Genomic DNA, 23,610 nt, shown 5'->3' with positions numbered 1-23,610 from the left:
CCATCCACCATATTGGATAAATCATTTCACAATCGTATTGCAGTTTATTCTGTTAGTTCCTTATTCATGAGCACTACATGTGATACTGCCTTTAGAATGTAGCCAAAACGAGATATCTTTGAAGGCAGAACAGTTTTGCTGCCTACGTTTTGTTACAGCTTTTTGTGTTTGGGAGCATGCATATAATGCCTTTAGGTTTTGGAACAGAGCTTTGGTGCCTTCATGGGATATTTGCCATTAAACATACCATATATATAAATGATTTGACATGCGTCTGCTTTAGGTTGTTGAGTTATGATTTATCGTTATTGATGCCGTTATTCTAAGAATGCTCAGTGTAATCTTGATGACAGCAGTGCAGCAGGTCCGGCCCTCCGTTAATGGACCATAATTACATCTGGACCTCTGCTCTGTCCACTTCTAAGGCATCAGTACAGCATTTTTAATGGTCAATACGTCTGTTACCATGACAATAAAATGCCATTCTCTAGTGTCTTGCCAGTTCTTTTTGCAGCCATTTGCCTTGCTCTCAAGTAGCAATTTAGTTTAATTCGTGCTTCATCACACTGGTAAAGACGATGGATACGTGTCACAGAGGGTGCAGGTTTGTGCCTCCAGATGAAGGTCACACATATGACGTGATGGCCATGCGAGAGAGAGCACTCAGCCTGCGGCTTCTCTGAACGTTGAGCTGATCTGAAGGCCTGTCAGTGCTGATCATAAACACTGCCATCTTCCTTTTTAATTCCACACCACGTCATTTTACATTTAGCATGAGGGAGGATTCAACATTTTCCCCAAATGAATGCAAATCTGCTTTTCTGTTTATAATAATAATCATTTGTTTATATTTATATAGCGCTTTTCTGGGTACTCAAAGCGCTTTACATATGGAAGGGGGGAGTCTCCTCAAAACACCACCAATGTGCTGCATCCACCTGGATGATGTGACTGCAGCCATAGTGCGCCAGAACGCCCACCACACACCGGCTTACTGGTGGAGAGGAGACAGGGTGATAAAGCCAATGAGTAGATATGGAGATAATTAGGAGGCCATGATGATGGACAGAGGCCACTGGGCAAATTTGGCCAGGATACACAACTACTCTTTTTTTGAAAGACATCGAAACATTTTAATGACCACAGAGACTCAGGACCTCAAATTAAAGTCTAATCCTAAGGATGGTGCTTTTTGACAGTATAGTGTCCCCATCACTATACTGGGGCGTTAGGACCCACACAGACCACAGAGCACCTCCTGCTGGCCTCACTTAACACCTATTCCAGCAGCAACCTAGTTCTCCCAGGAGGTCTCCCATCCAGGTACTGACCAGGCTCAACCCTGCTTGGCTTCAGTCGGCAACCAGTCTTGGGAAACAGGGTGATATGGTTGCTGGCAATGAATGGGAAATGGAAAAATGTTGACCCATCAACAACTATTATTATATGCAAAAGCTGTATTATAGAATGATACATTTTTTTAGTGGAACAAAGGGATAACGTCCTTATTGCATCAAAGATGTAAAGCGGTTCAACTACCCTCCACGAAATTATTAAGGCTGCTGACAACGGTTATTTAAAATGTGCTTTTCTTTTTTTGTTGTCTGGAACCTTCAATAAAATTTTACTTATTGGCAGCTTTGAAAGTAGGAGACTCTGCACAGACATGGCTCTTATGCCAAGTTCAGACTGCACGATTTTCAAAATAATCGGGTCACTGTTGTTTTCACACTGCATGGCTATATGGGGTAACATTCAGTTGCTGCTGTGTTCACACTGCACAATGGATCGGCGACAGGAGGTTTCACACTGCATGACTTTACAAAAGAAAGAATCGCCGACAACTTCTGCCTGGTCCGCAAACTACGTTTCACAACCAAACAAACGCGAGAAGTGATAAGGAAATAGCGGAAGATCAGCATGCGTGAGACCGGAGTTCTCGCGCGACACTGAATTTGTTATTAAAAATGCTAGCCTACAAGAAGATTACGATCCAAATTGTCTGTGCGCTGATTTGCAGCGAAAATGAGAAAAATAAACAGTTTATGCAGGAGGAAATGGTTGGGAAGACGAGGGGAGCAAGGACTGTGTTTTGCAAAGAGAGTTGGGGGTAAATAAATAATTTTGCAAATGTCCTGCTGGCATCCTTGCTGCTGGTCATGCAAATGTTTGTGCTTTGTTTCTGTTTGATATAATTGTAAATATAGGCCTATCTATTAAAATAGTGATATTCTGGTCTATAACTCCTCCCTAAATCCTGCTGTCCTGTATCTTGCTCTCTCATTGGCTTTCGGTCATCGCCGATGTAGTTTTCAGTCAGAACACTTTTCACACAGCAGGATTGTGAATCGCCGACAGGTCCAGATATTTAGCATGCCAAATATCTCACGGGCGTCGGTGACTCGTCGGCGATTCTCTCAGATCGCGTCTTTGCTCATTCACACTGCGTGATTGTCACTCGCGTGAACGAGCACTGATTTGCCTGTGATTTCGGGCATTTGTCTGCGATTTCTCAAAACCTGTCGGCAAGCCAAAATCGGGGCTAAAATCGTGCAGTCTGAACTCGGCATTACCTGGTTATATTGGTTAATGAATAAAACATGCAACTGAGGACATGCAACAAATGGCAAATAAAAGGAACCTTAGATGTTCATTACAAACCTGCTCTTAATAAAGGAGATTTGTCAGTTGAAATATGGCACAAATATAGACCTATTGTCAATGTTTTGTGTGTGTGTGTGTGTGTGTGTGTGTGTGTGTGTGTGTGAGAGTGTGAGTGTGCAGTAGACCCTTTATTAGACCTATGAGAAATGACTGTGTATTCTTCTAGTGTGTGTTAGGGTTTTATCATACACCCGGTGCAATGCAGCGCCAGGCGTGAAGCAAGTGTTTTTAGCTAGTTTCAGCCCAACGCAGTTATCATTTTCACGTCTTGCGTCACGTTGTTTAAATAGCAAATGGATTTGCGCCCATTTGTGTGCCCATCGGCATGCTGGTCTGAAAACGAGGTGTGTTCAGGCTAGGGCTGCAACTAACGATTATTTTGATAATCGATTAATCGGACGATTATTTTTTCGATTAATCGGTTAATCGGATAGAAATTAAATTAGATTTTTTTTTTATTATACCTAAATAAAACCGTAAATCAGGGTATTTATGTGTAAAAGTGTACTTTAAAAAGTGCAAAAGCCACACATTGAGTTTTACTAATATAAATATTTGCATTGTTTTTAATGATAATTGCTGATGGCAAGTTGACAAACATGATTATTGTTAAAAAAATGATATCCAACATATTATGTTTTAACACAATTTTTGTTAAAACAAATTTACACAGACATGTTGTTCAGATGTGAATATCTGAACTAAAAACAAACTAAAAACATCTAAAATATATAATTCATTTAATTTTTATTTAAAAGTAATTATAAGGAATATAAGGATAAAGAATATAATATATATTATAATATATAAAAGAATAATATAAGGATAAATTGATTAAATAAATATAGAAAGACTGAAAACAATTGTGTGAATGTAGAGCCGCAGTAGATCGCGTTTGAAAAACAATTAAAACTTAGTAGACAAATGCTATAAAAAGAGAACGGAATGGAGGTAACGTTACCCAGCAAGCTAACAGGCTTGAGTAAAGGACAGGAGAAATTATGCATTAGTGCACAAGCATTCGCTGAAAACCACTGAGTACAATGACTAAAAACAATATTTTACTGCTGCTGTTATTAACTGCCTTTGTATTTAATGCTTCACTTTGTAAACACCGTTTTAATTTAACCTATTTCTGCGGTAGCGCTATTTTAATCCATCACTTACGTTGCGAGCGAACTGATTGCACAACCTGATGCTCGAGACAAAATACTGACATCCCGGAAGTCCCGGGAGTCTCCCGCATATTGATTGCGGCTCCCTGATGCCCGCGAATTAGTTCAAACTCATGAAATCTAGAGCGCGCGCGCTACACGGTTTGGAGCAGTCTCTTCTCTCTCGCATAGACAGAAGAGACTGCTCCAAACCGTGTAGCGCGCGCGCTCGGCAGAGCGCCTGAGGGAGAGAGACCTTGCGTGTGTGTGCGTACCAGTAAACGCTCCCCGTGACGTAAGACGACCAACTAATCGATAATGACATTCGTTGACAACGATTTTCATAATCGATTATAATCGATTTTATCGATTAGTTGTTGCAGCCCTAGTTCAGGCGCAGTTGCTATTTTGAGGCAACTGAAATAGACTGCAATATTTGTTTTGTTATTTAAAGAGCGTGTTAGTAATATGCGCCTATAAGCGGGTCCACAACGCGCACACTTTGTCCCGTAGATCCGTTTCCTCTCTGAAGAAGCGTTCAGTTTTTCCACTTGCAAATTCCGCCATGTAAATAGCAATCCACCATGGCTTTCAACTGGCTTTTAAAGGGAATGGGAGATGAGACTCTGATTGGTTTATTCCACGTTACGCCCAAAACACTCCCATTACTCATTAAGAGAATAGGGACAACCCTTTTAGACCATGTGCCGGGTGCGCCAACTATTTTTTTTCTGTCGTTAAACTAGCAAAAGTGGATTCGGACATTAGGTGCTGCTAATGGATAAAGCGCATACTCTGCGTCTGTCTGGCTTACTCTTTATAAGAACTACAGCACAGAACATGCGTCTTTACCTCTAAAAGAGTTAGTTCACCTAAAAATATAATTTCTATTATTAATTAGGTTAATGTCATCTTCAGAACACAAATGAAAATATTTTGGATGAAATCTTAGAGCTTTCTGACTCGTCCATAGACTGCAACATCTGCATGCTGACACAGGATCCAGCCAATACTGAGCCGGCGTTCTGGAGTAGAAACCGGAAACGCTTCTCTGTGTTTACAATGTGAACAGCGTCAGAGACGAAATTGTTGAATGAAGTTTTTATTAGTTAATTATTTTTTGTGCACAAAATATTCTCAGCACTTCATAACATTAAGGTTTATCCACTGTACTGACAGTGACTATTTTAACAATGTCTTTACTACCTTTCTGGGCCTTGAAATTGGTAATAACGTTGCAGTCAGAAACCTCTTGGATTTCATCAAAAAGATCTTCATTTGTGTTCTGAAGATGAACGAAGGGCTCACGGGTTTGGAATGACATAAGGGTGACTAATTAATAACATAATTTTCATTTTTGTGTGAACTAACTCTTTTAGAGGTAAAGACGTAAGTTCTGTGCTGTAGTTCTTATAAAGAGCAAGCCGGACAGACACAAAGTCTGCTCTTGTTCCATTAGCAGCACCTAAGGTGTCTTATGGAGCTCTAGAATTATTAAATGGTGCTTAGAGACTTCCTCTTTATCTCTCGCTGCAAGAAAAGGTGCCATTTAATCCAGTGGCTCGTTGTGAAGTATCCGAGTCGTGCCAGTATGTACTAGCTGTCAGAGGAAATGAAATGGCAGATTTATATGAACCAGACTTTATTCACTTTGAGGCTCTGAACTTTTACTTTCAATTTAAAGTATAAGTTGGTCTAACTTTAAAAAAAAAATATGTTGGAGACTTTTTCAATTAAGTCAGCCTTCACTTATTTCAGTGGAGTTTCTATCTATCTATCTATCTATCTATCTATCTATCTATCTATCTATCTATCTATCTATCTATCTATCTATCTATCTATCTATCTATCTATCTATCTATCTATCTATCTATCTATCTGTCTATCAATCTGTCTGTCTGTCTGTCTGTCTGTCTGTCTGTCTGTCTGTCTGTCTGTCTGTCTGTCTGTCTGTCTGTCGTTCTAACAACTGCTGTATATATCAGTATTCAAAGTACATAAAGCACAACCATAAAACCTTTTTTAAACTTTTTATAAGGCCAACATGACAGTCTTGACAAACTTTATTTTTTCTAGTTAAATGATACAGTTTCTTAATTTCTATTATTTTAGTTCTACTTCCCAACATTCAAATTAGAGATGCTATTCTGGATCACATTTGCTACCTCATTTCAAATCCAGGAATTAAATTGGAATTTAAAAGTCCGCTCTGTATAATGCACAATCATTTCGTGGTCAGCCAAAAAGGAAACTTGTTGCTAAGTCAGAGCTTATTTTATAGTTTAATAGAAGATTGCAAAGACATTTTTGAATATTTTGTACTCATGCACCATTCTCTATAAGACCCGAAATGTGCATTACAAAGTAAAAATGATTCTTTTTTGTTTCATATTGATATTGATAAATGATAGGAAAAAGCATCATTTTGTAGCTGCACTCTTAAGTAGTGATGGTCAGCTCTCCTGAACATTTCCCAGTTTCGTTTTTCACCAGACCTCAAAATCCTCATGTTTACGGAGGTAAATAATTCTAATCTTCACCTTCCAGACGAGTCTATAATTTAGTGTCTGTATTTATGTGCAACTTCCTTTTGATCGGTTGCTGACTTGTTTATTTTCTCAAGTACTAAGATGTGAGGATAGCCCGCGGCACCTTTCCAATCGCAAACATCATGGATTTTGATTGGAAAGAACCGATGTGAATAACGTTTGAACATGATGAAAAGCATTCATGATTTACTTTTCCTGTGGAGTTTTCATTTTCTAAGCGGTGACACTAGTAATAGTCAATCCAGGCAGCAGAGAAGGAAACTAAAGAAGAAAATGCTGTATGATTATTTGTGGTAAATATACCAGATATGCTCCTTTTAAGCAGAGATCGGTGCAGCCATACTTTATGAATTGGTTTGATGCTACTAGTGTAGCGTCTGTGCTTTACCTGTTGAATAATAGAAAGCAACATTTTCATATCTTGGTGTAGCAGCAACATTTGTCATAAATGTTAATGTAGGAAAGACATTTATGTGAAAACGGAAACAATACTGCTCAAACTGCTGAAGAGTGCTGTTTGTATCAGAGTATGTAACATTAATTGGTGACGAGAAAAGCATTTCAAACAATTATCTTGACAGAGTGTGAATAAATAGTTGTTAAACTGAGATATTGTGCTACAGCTCGAAAGTGTAATGAAGGCAGGATTCCTGAAATATCCAGACTGGGGGAATAGGACCATTTTCTTTTCTGTTGCATAATGAGTCTGGCTTAATTGGCCTGGATATCAGCAGCATTGTCAGTTTGACTCTTAACAACGGCTTACAATATCAACACTTCCTTTACATTGTGCTGATCTGTGAGAGCATTGCACTATTACAAACACCCGCTGCTATTACTACAGCTCTGGCTTAGATTTGAGCTGATCTTCACAGAAAGCTGCCATATAAGCTTCAGAAGATTATGAATGGAATAGAGTGAGTATTGAATACTTTTTAATTTAAATACTTTTGTGGTTTTTGTCAATGTCACCACTGGCAAAAAGCTGTTGAAAAATTTCTGTAAAATTCTCCTGTAGGAGTAAATATTTATTATTATTATTTTATTTTTTTTACCGGAGTTAAACAGGCTTCATTGAGATGGTTATTAGAAAATCAGAGATAAAATAATTAACCAAGTGAGGTTTAATGGGGAAAAAAATGGCTGATTGAACAAAATAACTAAGTTATGATGTCCTGAAAAAATGTTTAAAATTTTCTCAGTTACAAAATTGAATGTCTGTACTGAATTTAATTAGCCTGGCAAGCCAGACCTACATCAAGATGTTAGGTCTGGGAACTCACAATTGGCATACCTCAATCCGAGGGGCGGGATAAACTGTTGTCTTTCAAATTCCCTCTGCACGCAATAGGACAGCGCTACAACCAACCAGAGCAACGAACGGCTGTGGCTGAGTGAGTCCCATGCATTTTCCCACCATCGGAGCAAGTTGATGTATTAAACTTTTGCCGTATCCGGTCGTCAAAACTCCGAACACATCTTCATTTTTTAAGAATGACTTAAGTGACGTTCCCTTAACTCCAAGTCATCCAGAGTCGCGGCCAAAGCCAATTCGAAAGACCGCTGTTCGCCAGCAGCATCTTCTTTGTTTTTCAGGTAGCGGGGAAATCACCTATGGAAATCACACGCAACGCTGCCGTCATTATGTTAAGCCCCCCCACCAACTCTATACACGATGTGATTGGCCCGACCAGAGTTTGGTTTTTCCAGTTCGAATGCCAACGGAGAGTTGCTAGACCACACTTTGCTGCAAAATAATTGTTGCTGCCGCTAGGGTGCGTCTAGATTTCTAGGCTAGAATTTAATGGCTTTGGTAATTACGTAAATGTTTAATTATTTTAAGTCGCTCCCTCCAATTATCAGAAGTTTATTCCTCTTGGTAGAGTCTCACTGGCAGAGGACAATGCAGTGACCTCATATTCCCATCACGTATTTACTTTTAAATGACTTCGATTATGCTACATTTTTTTTTTTATTCTTATTCATGGCATCATTTAATCGCCTCTTCAAAGAGAATATTGAAGCTCCCTCGAAGAATCATCTGAAATGAAAGGATTCTCTGTTGATAAGATACCGTGACGGATGACTCACAGATCAAATTATTAGGCTTAAAGTCAAAGATTTGAATGCTTCTGACACATCAGCCACTTTGATGATCTGTCGAGATAGCTTTCAATAAAAACATGCTCTAATTTTGTTTTATCTATAACTTTACCTTGGGGTAAAATGAGTCAGTCTTTTTCATGTTTGAACAGCTGAATGATAAATAGTTAATGACAGCTTAATGGGCTAACTGACCTAGTGCACTGGCAAACTTGTGACATTGGCATCTGTAGATGTTATCTAGGGTGGTATTATTTTCCAGCAGCCTTTTCGTTGAGCTTTGTGAGGGAGACCGTATTCTATAGATATCTTCTGACAGCTTGGTCCCTGCGCGACGTGTGAGTGCTATGATAGAATGACGTAAACGCATTCCTGTAAAAACCAAGAGAGCAGTGCTGTTTAAAGTCACCCTTGGTAAAAGTATACTGTAATATATGACAAATGCATACAGAGAACTGTGGGGCAAAAACATTAGGAGCAGGAATATTTTTGCACCTCGATATTCGATTTTGATTCAGGGAGTCACGATTTGCCTCAAAGACGATTCGCAGTGCATCTCAAGTTTTCATTATTTTATATTATTTTGATTTAATGCATATAACTATAACAGAGAACTACTGAATTTCACAATGACAATTAAGTTTTTCTACAACAGGGAGTTATTTTTATTTTATTGTGATAAAAATGCATATTGTAAATTATAACAGAGAACTGTTGCATTTCATTGGCTCTGTACTTGTACTTTTTGCAGAATGGCAATACATTTAATATGATCTAATCTAAATATATATATATATATATATCTCTCAGAGTTTCCGCTAGAAAAAAATGGTGCCGGTCAAACTGACCGGTAGAGGTTTTGTTTTACGGACATTTTGATGATATGCCGGTCAAATATCGCCTCTTAATTAGTCAAGTTGAGGAAAACTGGAGGCAGTCTATGTAACTTAAAAAATTACATAATCAGACCGTATAGAATGCAACATGTTATTATTAGCTTAACTTTCAAATAGTCGGAAAAAAACATAAACGTCCGATTGGCGTCAATCAACGCCAATTGTTTTTTACTATGGTTTCACACACATTCACTTTTTGAAACATTGAGGCACGGATGCACCTAATACAAATAAATAAAACATCTCCAGTTAACTACCAGATCATTCCTTTAGTTCGCTATTAAATAAGAGATCTAGCGCTAAAATCTGTTGTTTTTGAAATCAAGCTGAGCGCTCGTGTCCGCTGCTATCAGTTGCATGGACGACGCGCTACGCAGGTTGCGCAATCTTCACTTGGACGTGCGTTTCAATCTATATAGATATAGACTTGATATAGACTGTAACCACTGGTGAACATAGGCTTAGGCTATTCAGTTTTGATGAGAGAGAAAAAAAAACTGTACGAGTGCGCGGATTAGAACCACTGGCTATAATGAGATGTTCCTGATTCACCATCGTCTGGCCTCTGGAAAAAAGCTTTTAAGGCTAGTCTGCCTGGGCCTGGCCATATTTTAAACGTCTCACTCAATCGTTCATTGTTTAGGCCTATATTACAGCCGTTTTAGGCGTGCGCTTTATTTGAAATGCAGCATGCAATGTTGTTTCATAACTTTCAAACGGTAGAGCCTGTTCCTTTATATTTATAACATAGCCAAAGATCGGTGTATTTTTGCTTTATACATTTTAGGCTTATTCTCAAATTCAGATTATGTTAGGCAAATAATAGCGGGATTATTAGGCAATTTTAATCGGACAATTTGACCGGAGAGATTAAATTTTGTCGGACATTTCATTTTTTTACCGGCCAATGTCCGGTAATTACCGGACAACGGAAACCCTGATATATATATATATACATACATACGAAGACTTCAGATGCAAAAGCTTCTATACGCCACCTCCGATGAACCAATGCTCTCCGCACATAGTGACGTTTTTGAAAATAAGGCATTTCAATAACTGACTAATAACATTTGCATTGCCATTAAAGTGAACCTACTCAACCTAAACATAGTAGCCTGATACAATAAAATGCTAATTTAAAAGAAAAAATGTCAGATGGACTGAAGTCTTCATATATTCCAGCATGATTATTTTATTGTTTTATTTTGATTAAAACTCATATTTGTGAACTTTAAAGGGGTGGTATAATGCCCTTTTCACAAGATGTAAAGTAAGTCTTTGATGTCCCCAGAGTGTGTATGTGAATTTTTAGCTCAAAATACCCCACAGATATTTTTATATAGCATGTTAAAATTGTCCCTTTTTGAGGGTGAGCAAAAACGCACCGTTTTTTGTGTCTGTCCCTTTAAATGCAAATGAGCTGCTGTTCCCGGCACAGGAGGCGGAGCTACAACAGCTTGTGTCATTAGTAGCTTTGATTATCTCACACGTCATGCACTGAAAATTTCAAAAACTTTTAGCCTTTTATGTTCAAACTGGAGTCAGACAAAGCCTCAAGAAGAAGTGACAACTAACCAGTCAGAAATGTTGTCTACATGTTGATGAATTTATGTAGCTTATGTGTAGTTATCTTCTAGTCATTGATTAGCATATTCTGTCATGATGATGTATAAATCGTGTTTCCGGGGGTGGGGTTTATGTCAATTTTAGGGTTTGTGATGTCACCAACCCGGGAGGAATGTCGTTTAGTCCCTATCAGCCGTTTGTTGTAGTCCTTAAAAACAATTTATTTAAAAGAAAATATCTCCCTTTGCTTTGAACTTTGCGTTGTTAGCGTTGTTACTTTGCAGATGTTGTTTATGCAAAAAACAGCAACATTACACGCTTACTAAAGTTAGAAAAGTGAAATCATAATCAACCTTTAACAGAGAACACTCTTATGGTGTAAAACAAGCTAATCCACAATTAAAGCTTTAGGATATCTGATTATTAATGTTCTATTTTTAATTTGTGAATTGCTTTCAATTCATTACATTAATGTATCAGTTATTTGCATTTTATTGTACAGCCATTGAACGTGCACCAGAGTTGAAAACCCAGCTGGATACATAAATGAATCTCATTAGGTGTTGTTTGCCATGATTTAATATTTCTCATAATTTGAAGCATATTAAATTGGCTTATTTCATATTTGCTTCAACCTCAAACTGTGTGTCCGGAAGCTTATTGAAGTGAGTTAGCTTTACACCAGAGTCTCAGAGTCCATGTTTAAAAATGAACTATCTAACCTTAAAGTTAATGTCTCGAACCCTCCCTGGCCTCACGCTTGTACACTGATCCCAGCAGAGCACACCGGCATCATCCCATCGACACACACACACACACGCCTTCCTTTACGTCAGCTATGTTGTTCTTTACTGTTCTCTTGAACTTCCTCTGTTGCCATGGATACAGACACAGCAGGCTCAATATCTCCCGGCAATTTGCCTTTGCAAAGGGCAGTGTGTACTGAGGATTTGAGCTGAGGCCGTGTGCCACCCCCTCCACTTCCTCTGCTGCCCAGCTCTTCAGGCAAACACACACGCATACAGATATAGTACATTCGGTACTTAAAGCTACAAGTCAAATTCCCACTCAGGTTAGGGGCTTTCATGTGCCCTCAAATGCGATCAAACACACATTGTTCCTCTGTGTGATGTTATCTACTGTACCTAGGAGACCTGAGGAACAATGCTTAGTTTCTGTTCTGTTTGTAGTTCTTTGCTATGTGTATTTGCCTAAAAAGCCACGCGAGCTACTTGTTAATAGCGTCAATCGATACTGTATTATAGCAGTTAATTTATGCTCCGTGGCATAAGTGTTTCTTCATCAGTCATTAGCACTGGCCCATATGGTTGTGAGGTCCTGCGGTGACACGCATGTGCCATGAGCCACATCACCTCTCATCTTGTTTGCTAAGCAGCTAGCATTCGGCAGAAAACAGACATCTGACACCTAGAAATGCCTCTGAAAATGTGGTGCTAAGATCCAGTTGAAATATCTACCTCTAGTTTAAAGTATCTTTCAGCAGCGGAGTATGAGGAGGAAACCCTAAGTGTTTATGTATCATTTAAGTGTGAAAATTTTACTGAAAAGTCCTTAGATATGTAGTCCTTAGCTGTGGCCTAGTGGTTAGGCCTACTTCTGCTTTGACGTGGTGAAAACCACCTATACCAAAATATATTTAAGATACATTTGTTTCATACAAATCTTTTAGTCACGAGATTTACTCATATAAATATTATATTTAAACTTTGTTTTGCCACATACACATTTATTAATATTAAGCCTAAAATGTGTTGTAATATCACTATTAGGAAATAATAATCTAGCGGTGTTATTTTTCTAGTCATATTTTCATATTTTGATAGACATATTTCCATGTCATATTTTTATTTGTCAACATTAATTTTCATTATGGTGTTTTAGTTCGAAAAATTTTCATTATCGCCATGACGGACTTGCCCCGCCCCCACACAAGCCCCGCCCCCGAGTACTCCCAGCCTTCAGTGTGACATGATCTTCAGAAATCTTCTGATGTGCCGCCCAAGAAACATTTCTTTTTATTATCATCGGTGCTTAAAACAGTTGTACTGATTAAAAATTCTGAGATGCATTTTTTCAGGATTATTTTATGAATATAAAGTTCAAAAGAACAGCGTTTTTATTTTAAATAGACATCTTTAGTAACATTGTAAATGTATTTACTGTCACTTTTGATCAATTTTATCCATCTTTGCTAAATACAAGTAATTCATTAATTTACAAAAAATAAAACTTGCTGACCTTAAACTTTAGAATGTAGTTTATCAATAAAAAGTGATAAAAAAAGATCCAAAAAGTTGTATACTAATTGTAGAGATTTCTACTAATTAAGTACAAGGAACAGTGTATGAGTCAGGGAACATTTGTCCAGAAGTCGTCTGGCTTAGATGCACCCTGGCTGTGAACTTCAAGCTAAATCTCCCGGACGTTGTGTGGGAGCATCCAAGATACACTTGAAGGTGGTTAGCCTTAATGTGCTTTGCTTAAGTAAGACGTGTTTCTGTATCAGCATCATTGATGGTCTTTCCCATCAACCAATCTGATATTAGGGATTTTACAACATTATTATCGACCATTTAGCACCCACTGACTGATTTGCTTTCAAAAACCAAGCAAATTTATTTCACAAAAACGGTTGACACACACAAGTACTTTAATTAACATAGACACAAATTGTAAGAATATCCCTAACACTGATGAATAAACAGTATAAGGCAAGGCTATTAAATAGCAGCCAAAGTTGGTAAGTTGTTATGAGCCGCCACAGTCATTTAAAACTACAAAATAACACGAAAGAGTAAATAAATTGCCATTTTGGCATTATGGAAACTACAGTTACCATGGCATTGGTAAATACAAATTAGTAACATGAACTGTAAATGAAACGCATGGAAACTGAATAGAATGAACATCATACTTGCTTGCAAATCCTTCCCAGCTAAAACACGATGTACCAGTTATGTATGTTATTGGTACTTGGTACTACTTGGCTGCGTGTTTGTAATTTCATCTGCTCTTTAGATATAGTGAATTGATATACAGCGTACGCCCCCATATGTGGGCACGGTATAACGTCTGACAGGACAGGAAAGTTTGAGGTGAGAGACTTTTTATTTCGTAACAAGTTACAAAAAAAAACATTAGAATAATGACATCTCATCTGACAGCAGATACTGAATCATGTGTTTCAGGTGAATAACTATATCTGACAGAAGAGTCAACAGCTTTCATGCACGTCTTTCAAAATAAGTCATTTAGAATTATGTTTTTGTTGTTCATGTTGTCTTTTTAACTGCACACTCCACAACCCACTCAAAACGGTCTTGCGACTCACGACCCACCGGTTGAGAAGCACTGCTCTAAAGTATTTCACTGTCTTGATGTTGTCCCAGGACTTTCATTGGTCAAATGTAGTGGGAACCACGGTTTTAGGAAAGAGGTGTTTTTGTCACATACTGATCATTCCAGTCTTAAAAGGTTTGCATGAGTAGTATTGTGAAAAATGATTACAAATGAAATATAACCGTTTTCTGTTTTGTATTTTAAAATGTAATTTATTCCTTTGATGGAATTTTCAGTATCATTACCCCGGCCTTCAGTGTCACATGATCCTTCAGAAATAATTTTAATATGATGATTTGATGCTCAAGAAGAATTTGTATTTTTTGATTTTTGATCAGTTTAATGCATCCTTGCTGAATTAAAGTATTAATTTATTTCCCAAAAAAATATCGCAATGACCCCATTATTTCTCTAAATGAAATTATATATTTTTTTAATCCAACCCATATCCACAAGAGCACATTGTGAACACAGTACATACCATCAAAGTGCCCGGTCCTAAATGATGCTCTAGCCGAGTCTGTCGCTTTTTTAAGCCCTATTCGCACAAGATTAGTATTATCTGTTGACCTTGTGTGTTTTAGAAATCTGAATTCTGTGTGGCGCATTCGCACCGGATAAGCGAAGCCTGTGATTTTACTAGAATTTACTGACTTATCTCCCGGAAATCATGTCATACGTATTTAGCTATTTTTTAATAGGCTATGGTTTGGGAATGTCTTATTATTATAGGCTAGGTCTTTATAAACAGAAGAATTTTCCTTACCACATGCTGCTATACATGTCATCTATGATCTCCAACTAATCATTCTTTTTGTTTTCATTCTTCTGATGGTTTTCAGCTTTCCCTTTCTGCAAATTGCTTAGTTGTATGGTGTATAGCGATATGACCTAGCACCCAAAATACTATGAAAACATTCCATTCTTCGCGAAAACATTGAAAAAATGATACACGACCCCACCAAATCCTGGCCAAATCACTGAGATGCCGATTTTTCTCACAAGACCTCGGTAGGTGTGTTCGGTAGGTAGGTGGTAGGTCATTTGCAGGGGAATTTTTACTTTACAAATTACAGACATGGCCGATTCGCACGGGATTAAGATCAAAGACAACCTCCGCAATTATTAGATATGACTAGAGGTCACCAGGTAATAATAATCCCGTGCAAATAGGGCTTTAGTCTCAGGCTTTTCACGACACCTTGCATGAAAATCAAAGGGAGTAGGTGCTTTGAGGGAGACATTTTTTGTTTGTTTTCAGTGAGTTCACATTTCCTGTCATTTTAATAATGGAATTTTAGTACTTTCCACCCGAAGTCTGGCTGTGTGAGATTCAATTGACAGTCCAAAAACCCTCATGTGGACCTGACTTGTTTCAAAATATTGTATCTCTCTCTCTCTCTCTCTCTCTCTCTCTCTCTCTCTCTCGGATGGACAGGGCATTTGCACGATGACAACTGCATTTCTGCACTTCTTTTTCCTGGCGTCCTTCTGCTGGGTTTTGACAGAAGCTTGGCAGTCCTATATGGCTGTGACAGGGAAAGTTCGGACCAGGCTCATTCGGAAACGCTTCCTCTGCCTGGGATGGGGTGAGTGCTTGGTTCTCCATTACACTTACCGTATCTCTACATCTCTCCTTCTTTCTTCAATAATGTGCAATTTTACTGCTCCATCATCATCATGCAGCTGGTGTTTACTTTTCAAATACAGACAATGTGAGTGGGTAATTTTTAAAGGGGTCATGAATGAGAAATAAAAATTTTAAAATGGACATGTAAGAGGTTATTGTACTGTAAAAACATCCTGTTTCAGAGCTCAAAACTTCCTTGTTAGTCCAAAAACATCGTTTATTGGATCCAAGCTCAGAAAACGACTCGTTTGGAAGGTTGTCACATTATGACATTATAGTGCAACAAAAGACCGCCTCTGCAGAATCAAACCAAAGCCTACTTCTACATCATCGCGTCTTTGGCCTCGTCCACTGACACGTTAGTGAGCTGAAGAGAGATACAGGGTCACTGGACTAAAAATAACATTAGCTTCCAAAACTTCCTAATGCTAGGAAAGTAGTTCTCTTCAATGTGAAATTGTGAATGTCTCAGTTTTTTTGGTAAATCAGTCGCATACAGTCGCAGACTACAAACAGTCTTTTACTGTAAGATATGGACCCGACAGTAATGCCACAACATGTAAGTAACCGTGTTAATTCTAATGCCTGATCTGTGACCAATCGATTTCTGATATGATTAATGTAGTCAGACGTTCTTTGTCTCAAAATCGTTTATTGCGTCAGTAAATCAAGCTAGTGACTAAATGATCAACTTTACATTGTTTATCTAAGTAGCTTAAAAATAATCAATCTTTTAAATTATGATTGTTATATACAGAAAGCGATCAAAGAACACTACCTTTATAATCTGCTGGAGCTGTCAATCAAACAGCGAGAGTTTATCAGTGACAGTTCTCTCCAAAACTCCCGTTATAATCAATGACACTGCCTATGCTCTTACTTGCATAATCTTTGAACTGTTAGTTATGATGAAAGCATTCGTAAGAGTGCAGAAATCGAGTTGCAATGATGAGATCACTGCATTCATGCGCTCGATAGACCTATCTGTGAACGGCTACAATGCTCATCACTGCAACCTTTCTTGCGACAGGAGTAGATCTAGATATAATGCTATAATCAACACTTTTCAAAATTAGTTAATCTCGACAGCTGTAATAGTAAAAATTTAGTAAAAGTTTTCGAGAGAGTTCCACATGTAATACTTATTTCATATGCAAAGATGTCAGCCAATCACAGCAGTGGGCGTTTACACTGAAGTCTCACAGCAGACATGGCCTTCAAACAGAGCGTTCAAATTAAAGGCTAAAATCAGAGTAGAAAAAGGCCTTTTATTTCTAAAATATGACCGTTTTGATATTTTATGTGCAAATCAGATTAAAAATTAAAAAAAAAAAAACAGTTCATGGCCCCTTTAAATATCGTCTCGTATGTTCCATACCTCCCTGTGGTTTCTTATACAGGACCCCATTACACACACATCAAATTGATTACAGAAGAGCAAACGCTCATCCCTCCAGTTACCTAGCAACAAACAAGGCTCTGTCTTTCCATCATTGCAGTGTTTTGCTGTGTGCAGAGGAAAAAGACATGACAGAAGAAGATAGACAAAGACAGATATGTGAACCGTTTATTAGTTTGGCTATTTAGATAAACATTGATGGTGGATTGGTATCCATGAAATGTTTCTTGAATTAAAGCATTTATAAAACAAGACTCACATTTTAGAACTGTAATGTTACACTCAATTCATAAGTGGTTTGTTTTCAGTATCTCAGGGCTTAAAAGCGGAAGACTTGATAAGTGACACCTGCTATTAAATGAACTTGTTGCTCCTGCTTTTCCATCCATCCATGACTCCATTCGCTTAACAACCGTTGATAAGAAGTGAGTACGACCAGACACAAATAAATAAAGGATACTAGCAGCCACCTTCCGGATCATTACACCTTTGTTAATGTCTACCTCTAGCATGACACGGCACAAAAATGTGGGGCCACTTTATTAGGTACACATTCCGAATACAGACCAGCCCATCTGCCCACCAACAACCATGCCAGGTTTAAAGTCACTTATATCTCATTCTGATGCTCAGTTTGATCTTCGGCTGTTCATTTCGACCATGTCTTAACTGTACGTTCACACCGCCGCCGGCAAGAGCGGCAAAATTCGCTCTCGCCGCCCTGCCAGCGACGCTGTGGAAAGATTCGTGGACGCTCTGATGCTCTGACGTAGATCGAACGCGTGGTCATTTTTACAACTGTATTTAAAGGGGCCATAAAGCATCAATCATGATCGATGGAAAAAACTTAACAATTATAGTGACATGTTTGCTAATGAAATAAACAAATTAAAAGCCATTTGTGTGGTGTGGCTTTTGTGTTCATGGTTAAGTGCTATTATAATTTACATTCCTGCTGAAAAAAAAGCGTTCTAGCGCGAAAATATTGCCTATAAATAGTGTTGCGCGCCTTCTTATCAAATTCAAATGATCAACCTCCTCTATTTTGCTTGGGAACTAATGTGGTCGGAACCAAAGTTTACAGGACTGCGTTTCTCTGGACTCCTCTCAAACGGAGCACTTCTATATTCCGATTGGTTGCCGCCGGTTGCCGCCGAACCACGTCATTGCTTATTACCATAAAGTTGACCTGACTTCAACTCTCCTCGCCGCTCTCACCGTCCAAGACGCGCCGCGCCGCTCTCGCCGGCAGTGTGAACGCACAGTTATCCATTGAGTTGCTGCCGCTGCAGTTTAGGATGAATAATCTTTACCCTAAACTTTTTTTTCCCTGAATGAAATCTCTAGTAAACAGCCATGTAGTAATATCTTTTTTGGTTAACTCAGTGGTCTGTAAAATTAATTTCATTTGTGTTTTTTTTCTTTTTTTTTTTTTCTTCGTTTGGAACCAAATGGTGTCTCAGTGGAAAAGTACTAATCTGAAGCATCTGTTAAAGATCAGAAAACCAACAGCTGGTCTGTTTAATTGCATGACCCCTACTCAGGTCATAGGAACACAAGAGGCACTTCGTTCTCACTATCTGGCAAACTGTGCTGTGTTTGTTCGGCTGAACTATAAATCCACAGGTATACTTTATACCTGTGATGGAACAACCATATCATTATGGACAGTTTCCAGGTCAAACTCATTAATCCTTCTCAGATATTCCTTCTTTTTACATCCATCCAGAGTCTAAATGTTACCTGTGAGGGAGGAACAGTGGCGTTGTGTGCACTGCAGTGCTTTTTCCGATTGGTTGAGGATGAAACTGCATGTTGGCTAGGGGTGGAGCTTTGGTTAGGGGAGGAGGCCCACAAGACCCCTCGCAGGTTCTACAGACAAGCTGATTGCATCGATAAATTCAGCCACCAGTGCGAGAGGGATGGTGTTAATATTCAGATCACGGGATAGTGGCAGGAGCAGAAAGAGCCCTTTCATAATGGCAGTCCTGCTCGAGACCAGCAAACATGAGAGACAGAGAATGGAGAGAGAGGATTAGAAAGATAGCAGATATGATATAATACTTCAGCTCAAGACCCGTTTGATTGTTCCAGCCTCTCTGTTCAAAATCAGTGGTGGTAATTGTATTTCACATGCTGGTTTTTAGTGTAAAACTCTAGGGATTCATATTAAACTGTTTAACTGCTTTAATGACACAAACGATTTAGAAGTTATGCCGTTCCTGACTTGAAAACCTGAAGTGCTTCTGAAGATCTGCAGTGGCGTTTGCTTAGGCAACTGTTGCTCATGTTTAGGGTTACAGATATGTAACTCTAAACTCGTTTTTGGTGGAGACATGCATGATTAGACATGTAAAAAATATTGATACCATATTGGCTATGAGCTGGTATTAGTGTATATAATGTGTATGTGTATAATATTTTATATTAAATGTATATAAATACATTTAATATAAAAATGTGTTTAATATAAAATTAATAAGGCAATGTCTATGTAAAAAAAGTGTGTGTATATATATATATATATATATGTACATACATGCATACATTTCCAAAAAAAATAATGTTTTTAAATATATTATATTTTATTTAGTATTATTTTTATTTTCAAATTGATTTTATTTATATTAAAATATGTAGAATTAAATGTCATTTTCAAAGTGATAAAACAGCACAAAAAAAACAACAACTGTAGCATCTACACTGGTTTTGCACGGACAAGCACCACTCGCATTAGTTTCTTCTTATGCTTGACCTCTGACTGAAGCTACCGTACATGTGCTGTGAATGTCTCCTGCTCTGAAGGATTACCCAGTATGTGGGCTTTCATCACTCCTGTGTCTCTTTTGAAGGATTACCTGCCTTGGTGGTCGCTATCTCAATGGGATTCACAAAAGCAAAAGGATATGGGACACCTCAATAGTAAGACACCTCATTTTTCTATACTTTTGTTCCTCATGTTCACCCAGAAACGTAAGAGACCCCACACATAGCACATGGATAATCTTACCAATTAAAACAGTAGCATGAAGTAGTGAGTCAGAGCCAAGAGACTGCAACAGTCCCACCTCGTTCTCCAGAGAATACCTGGATATAAACAGTGTTTTAAGATCTCTTTAGAGTTCTTGTTCCACACTAAAAGTCTCTCATGTAGAACCATGGCATATGGCTCCAGATCCCCAGACACTCAAGGACGATACGACTGTGTACTGCCATGCCCCATTAAGTTGATGCCGGATGTTACATTTAATGCAAGATTTGCTGATATTTTTTTTTGTGTGTGTTTGCAGCTGTTGGCTATCTCTGGAAGGTGGTCTTCTCTATGCATTTGTGGGACCTGCCGCTGCAGTGGTGCTGGTAATTTTACACTTTGTTTATTTACAGTCATTTACCAGTCTTAACCACACACACACCAGTGGCTTTTGTAATGTTTTATGTCATTTACTGGACTAGTCTAGCATGCCAATGTTGAAATGGAAAATTGCCTCGCTCCATTGTAGAACGGTATGAAGATTGTGTGACCCGTCATTTACATACATCATTAAGCAGTTTGTTTCTAGACTGAATTAAGATGTAATGTGGCACAGATTCACGCAACAACGCTTCTGCACAACACTAAACAGTAGATTTATATTTGTATTGTTGTACTTTTAAAGAGCTTGAAGCTAAGTTGTAAAATACTCAAATACATTGAAAAGCACTATGCCTAAAGGAAAGCTTTTACATTTAGTCAGTGCTATAAACAGTGTATGGTTAATTTACTGCAATTTTACATTTTGATAAGATCAGGCCCTGACAGTGTTAATGTTTATGTTTGTGTTTACAGGTTAACATGGTGATTGGCATTCTTGTGTTTAATAAACTGGTTTCAAGAGATGGGATTCTGGATAAGAAACTAAAACATAGAGCAGGGTAAGTGCCAATTTAACAACATTGCACAAACACATACATAAGGCAAGGCAATGCCTTCCTTTCCTGGGGTCCTGACAGTTTAATACAAAATGTCTTTTCAATAAGGAAACCAGTTGAAATTAGAAGTTGGTTGGCTGTTAAATGTCTTGTATCGAAACAGCTTACTATGTTGAACAGCTCGCAGCAACTTCACATACTTGTTGCTGCTTCCTGATGTATTGTCAGTTAACTAGGTGTGGAAATGAGCTAATGAAAAGAAGCACATCGACACTTTGTTAGCAACATGCTAACATCAAACTGTTTCAGAATAGACTGTCACGCTAAGCTGCCTTAAAAGGTAGTTGCCTATGTTGACAGAGACCTCATCAGGGTTTGAAACAGAGCTGTAGTGTCATCGGATCCAAATTCACACCATTAGTTTGCTGATAGAGATGTTTCCAGCTCAGTACGGCTGATCAAACAAATTGATTCAAATTCTGGTGCTACTAAATGTGCAGAAATTACACTCTTCACCTTTGATGATGATATCCACAAAGGGCCATATCTCCAAAAGAAACATCCACACTTCTATTCTGGTATAATCGGATCACTGTGTAAATATGTTCCCTGTGTGTTGTCTGGTTATTTGGCTGTCCTGCAGGCAGATTAGCGAGCCCCATACAGGACTAACTTTAAAATGTGCCAAATGTGGCGTTGTCTCAACTACTGCTTTATCAGCAACAACGGCCAGCAATGCCATGTAAGTACCCACCAATGCCTCAGCAAATCGATTATGCTGAATAAGCATGTGTGTGTGTGTGTGTGTGTGTGTGTGTGTGTGTGTGTGTGTGTGTCCTTCCACTTGCCTTGGGGAAGGAGATTGTGGAGGTGTTAAATGAACAGCTGGCTCTTGTTCTCTGTAATATGTAATATGTTGACACTCTTTTGGAACAACGAATTGCTTGCTGTGTTCTCTTGATGATGATGGGAATTTGGACATGTGCATGCTTTCATTGGTATGAAACTGGCAAATACAATCTATCTTCTCTTCACTGTATGTGTTCTATAGAGCGCAGCAGTAGACTTCTGTAAAAGTTATTTTCCATAGAAAAATTTATATTTTACAATAGCAAATAACCCTGCAAGACAAACCAACCATGAGATCTGAGGTTGTCAAGCATCAGGAGCCAGTCAGTTTGATTTCAACATCATTTTTATAAAAGCAATGTAGCCTCCCTAAACTCTCAAACTAGTATAAAAATATTATATAATAATATTTTTATTTTATATATTTTTATGTGTGTGTATATATATATATATATATATATGTATATATATATACACACTTGTCAAGGACTAGTCACGAGTCATTTATAATGCTTATTCAACATTCATAATTTAATGTTCAAATCAAAGACTGTAATGTTGTGGTGTATCTGGAAGCTGTTTGGTTTGTTCAAGAGCTTTTTATGTGTGTGTGTGTGTGTGTAATGCCTTTTTAGGAAATGAATGGCTAAAAATATTTTTGGGACCAAGGCCACAATGCTGTTTTTTGTTGTTGATTCCACCATGTCTCTCTGTGTGTGTCAGGGCCTCCCTGTGGAGTTCCTGTGTTGTGCTCCCTCTGTTAGCGCTCACCTGGATGTCTGCGGTGCTGGCCATGACGGACAAACGCTCCATTTTATTCCAGATCCTCTTCGCAGTCTTTGACTCTCTGCAAGGCTTTGTCATAGTCATGGTCCACTGTATCCTCAGAAGAGAGGTAGGGCTGGGTCATTTCTACAAAGGTCCAGTTATTGTTACTCCTTGTTCAGTTTTTATTAAAGGAACAGCTCACCCAAAAATGAATATTCTGTCATAATTTAATGACCAACATGTCCAAAACCTGTATGATTTCCTTTCTTCTTCGGAACACAAAATATATTTTATTTTACAGTACAATTAAAGTCATTTTGCAGAAGAATGTCAGTTATACATTTTGGTCTGAAGCGTGTAGTCATTAATGTGAGTACCACCATGAGTACTAGTAGGTGTGATTTTATTTCACAAAGCCACTTTCAGACCAGCCAAACTCACCCTTAAAATCTGCCAATGTCCTGACTGATCCCCAGATGAATCTCTGATGATCCCTCTGCCTCTTTCATTTTATCTGTCATTTAGAGATCACGTCTGCTAGGCACCTTCTGGTACACTTTTCAAGTCCAATTAAATCCTGATAATAAAATCAAATACCTAAAGAAAGTTTTCCCTCGATTAACATCTTGTTTTCTCAGAACTCATTACCAAGTAATCAGTTATGGTAATTTAATTACTTTTCCCTTTGAAAAAGTAAGGTATTAATCTTGATATTTCTGTTATTTAATTACAGTTACTTCTGATGTAATTGGATTAAATG

General features: G+C 38.2%; 1 protein-coding gene across 3 annotated transcripts in view; it reads left to right on the top strand.

Moving 5' to 3' along the window:
- The window catches only part of adgrb3 (adhesion G protein-coupled receptor B3), a 201,573-nt gene that overhangs the window by 159,810 nt on the left and 18,153 nt on the right, over positions 1–23,610 (top strand). For all 3 annotated transcript variants that reach the window (XM_077236465.1, XM_077236464.1, XM_077236463.1), the window contains 6 exons: positions 15,734–15,884; positions 20,177–20,246; positions 20,615–20,681; positions 21,151–21,236; positions 21,877–21,975; positions 22,806–22,977. In XM_077236465.1, coding sequence (XP_077092580.1) covers positions 15,734–15,884; positions 20,177–20,246; positions 20,615–20,681; positions 21,151–21,236; positions 21,877–21,975; positions 22,806–22,977 — 645 coding nt within the window. The remainder of the gene's footprint in view (positions 1–15,733; positions 15,885–20,176; positions 20,247–20,614; positions 20,682–21,150; positions 21,237–21,876; positions 21,976–22,805; positions 22,978–23,610) is intronic.

Source organism: Siphateles boraxobius, unplaced genomic scaffold (genome assembly GCF_051911475.1).
Source record: "Siphateles boraxobius isolate OS27281-9 unplaced genomic scaffold, OSU_SipBor_1 20, whole genome shotgun sequence".
Classification (NCBI taxonomy): domain Eukaryota; kingdom Metazoa; phylum Chordata; class Actinopteri; order Cypriniformes; family Leuciscidae; genus Siphateles; species Siphateles boraxobius.
The sequence above is the reverse complement of the archived record's forward strand: the minus strand, read 5'-3'. Positions and strand labels throughout refer to the sequence as shown.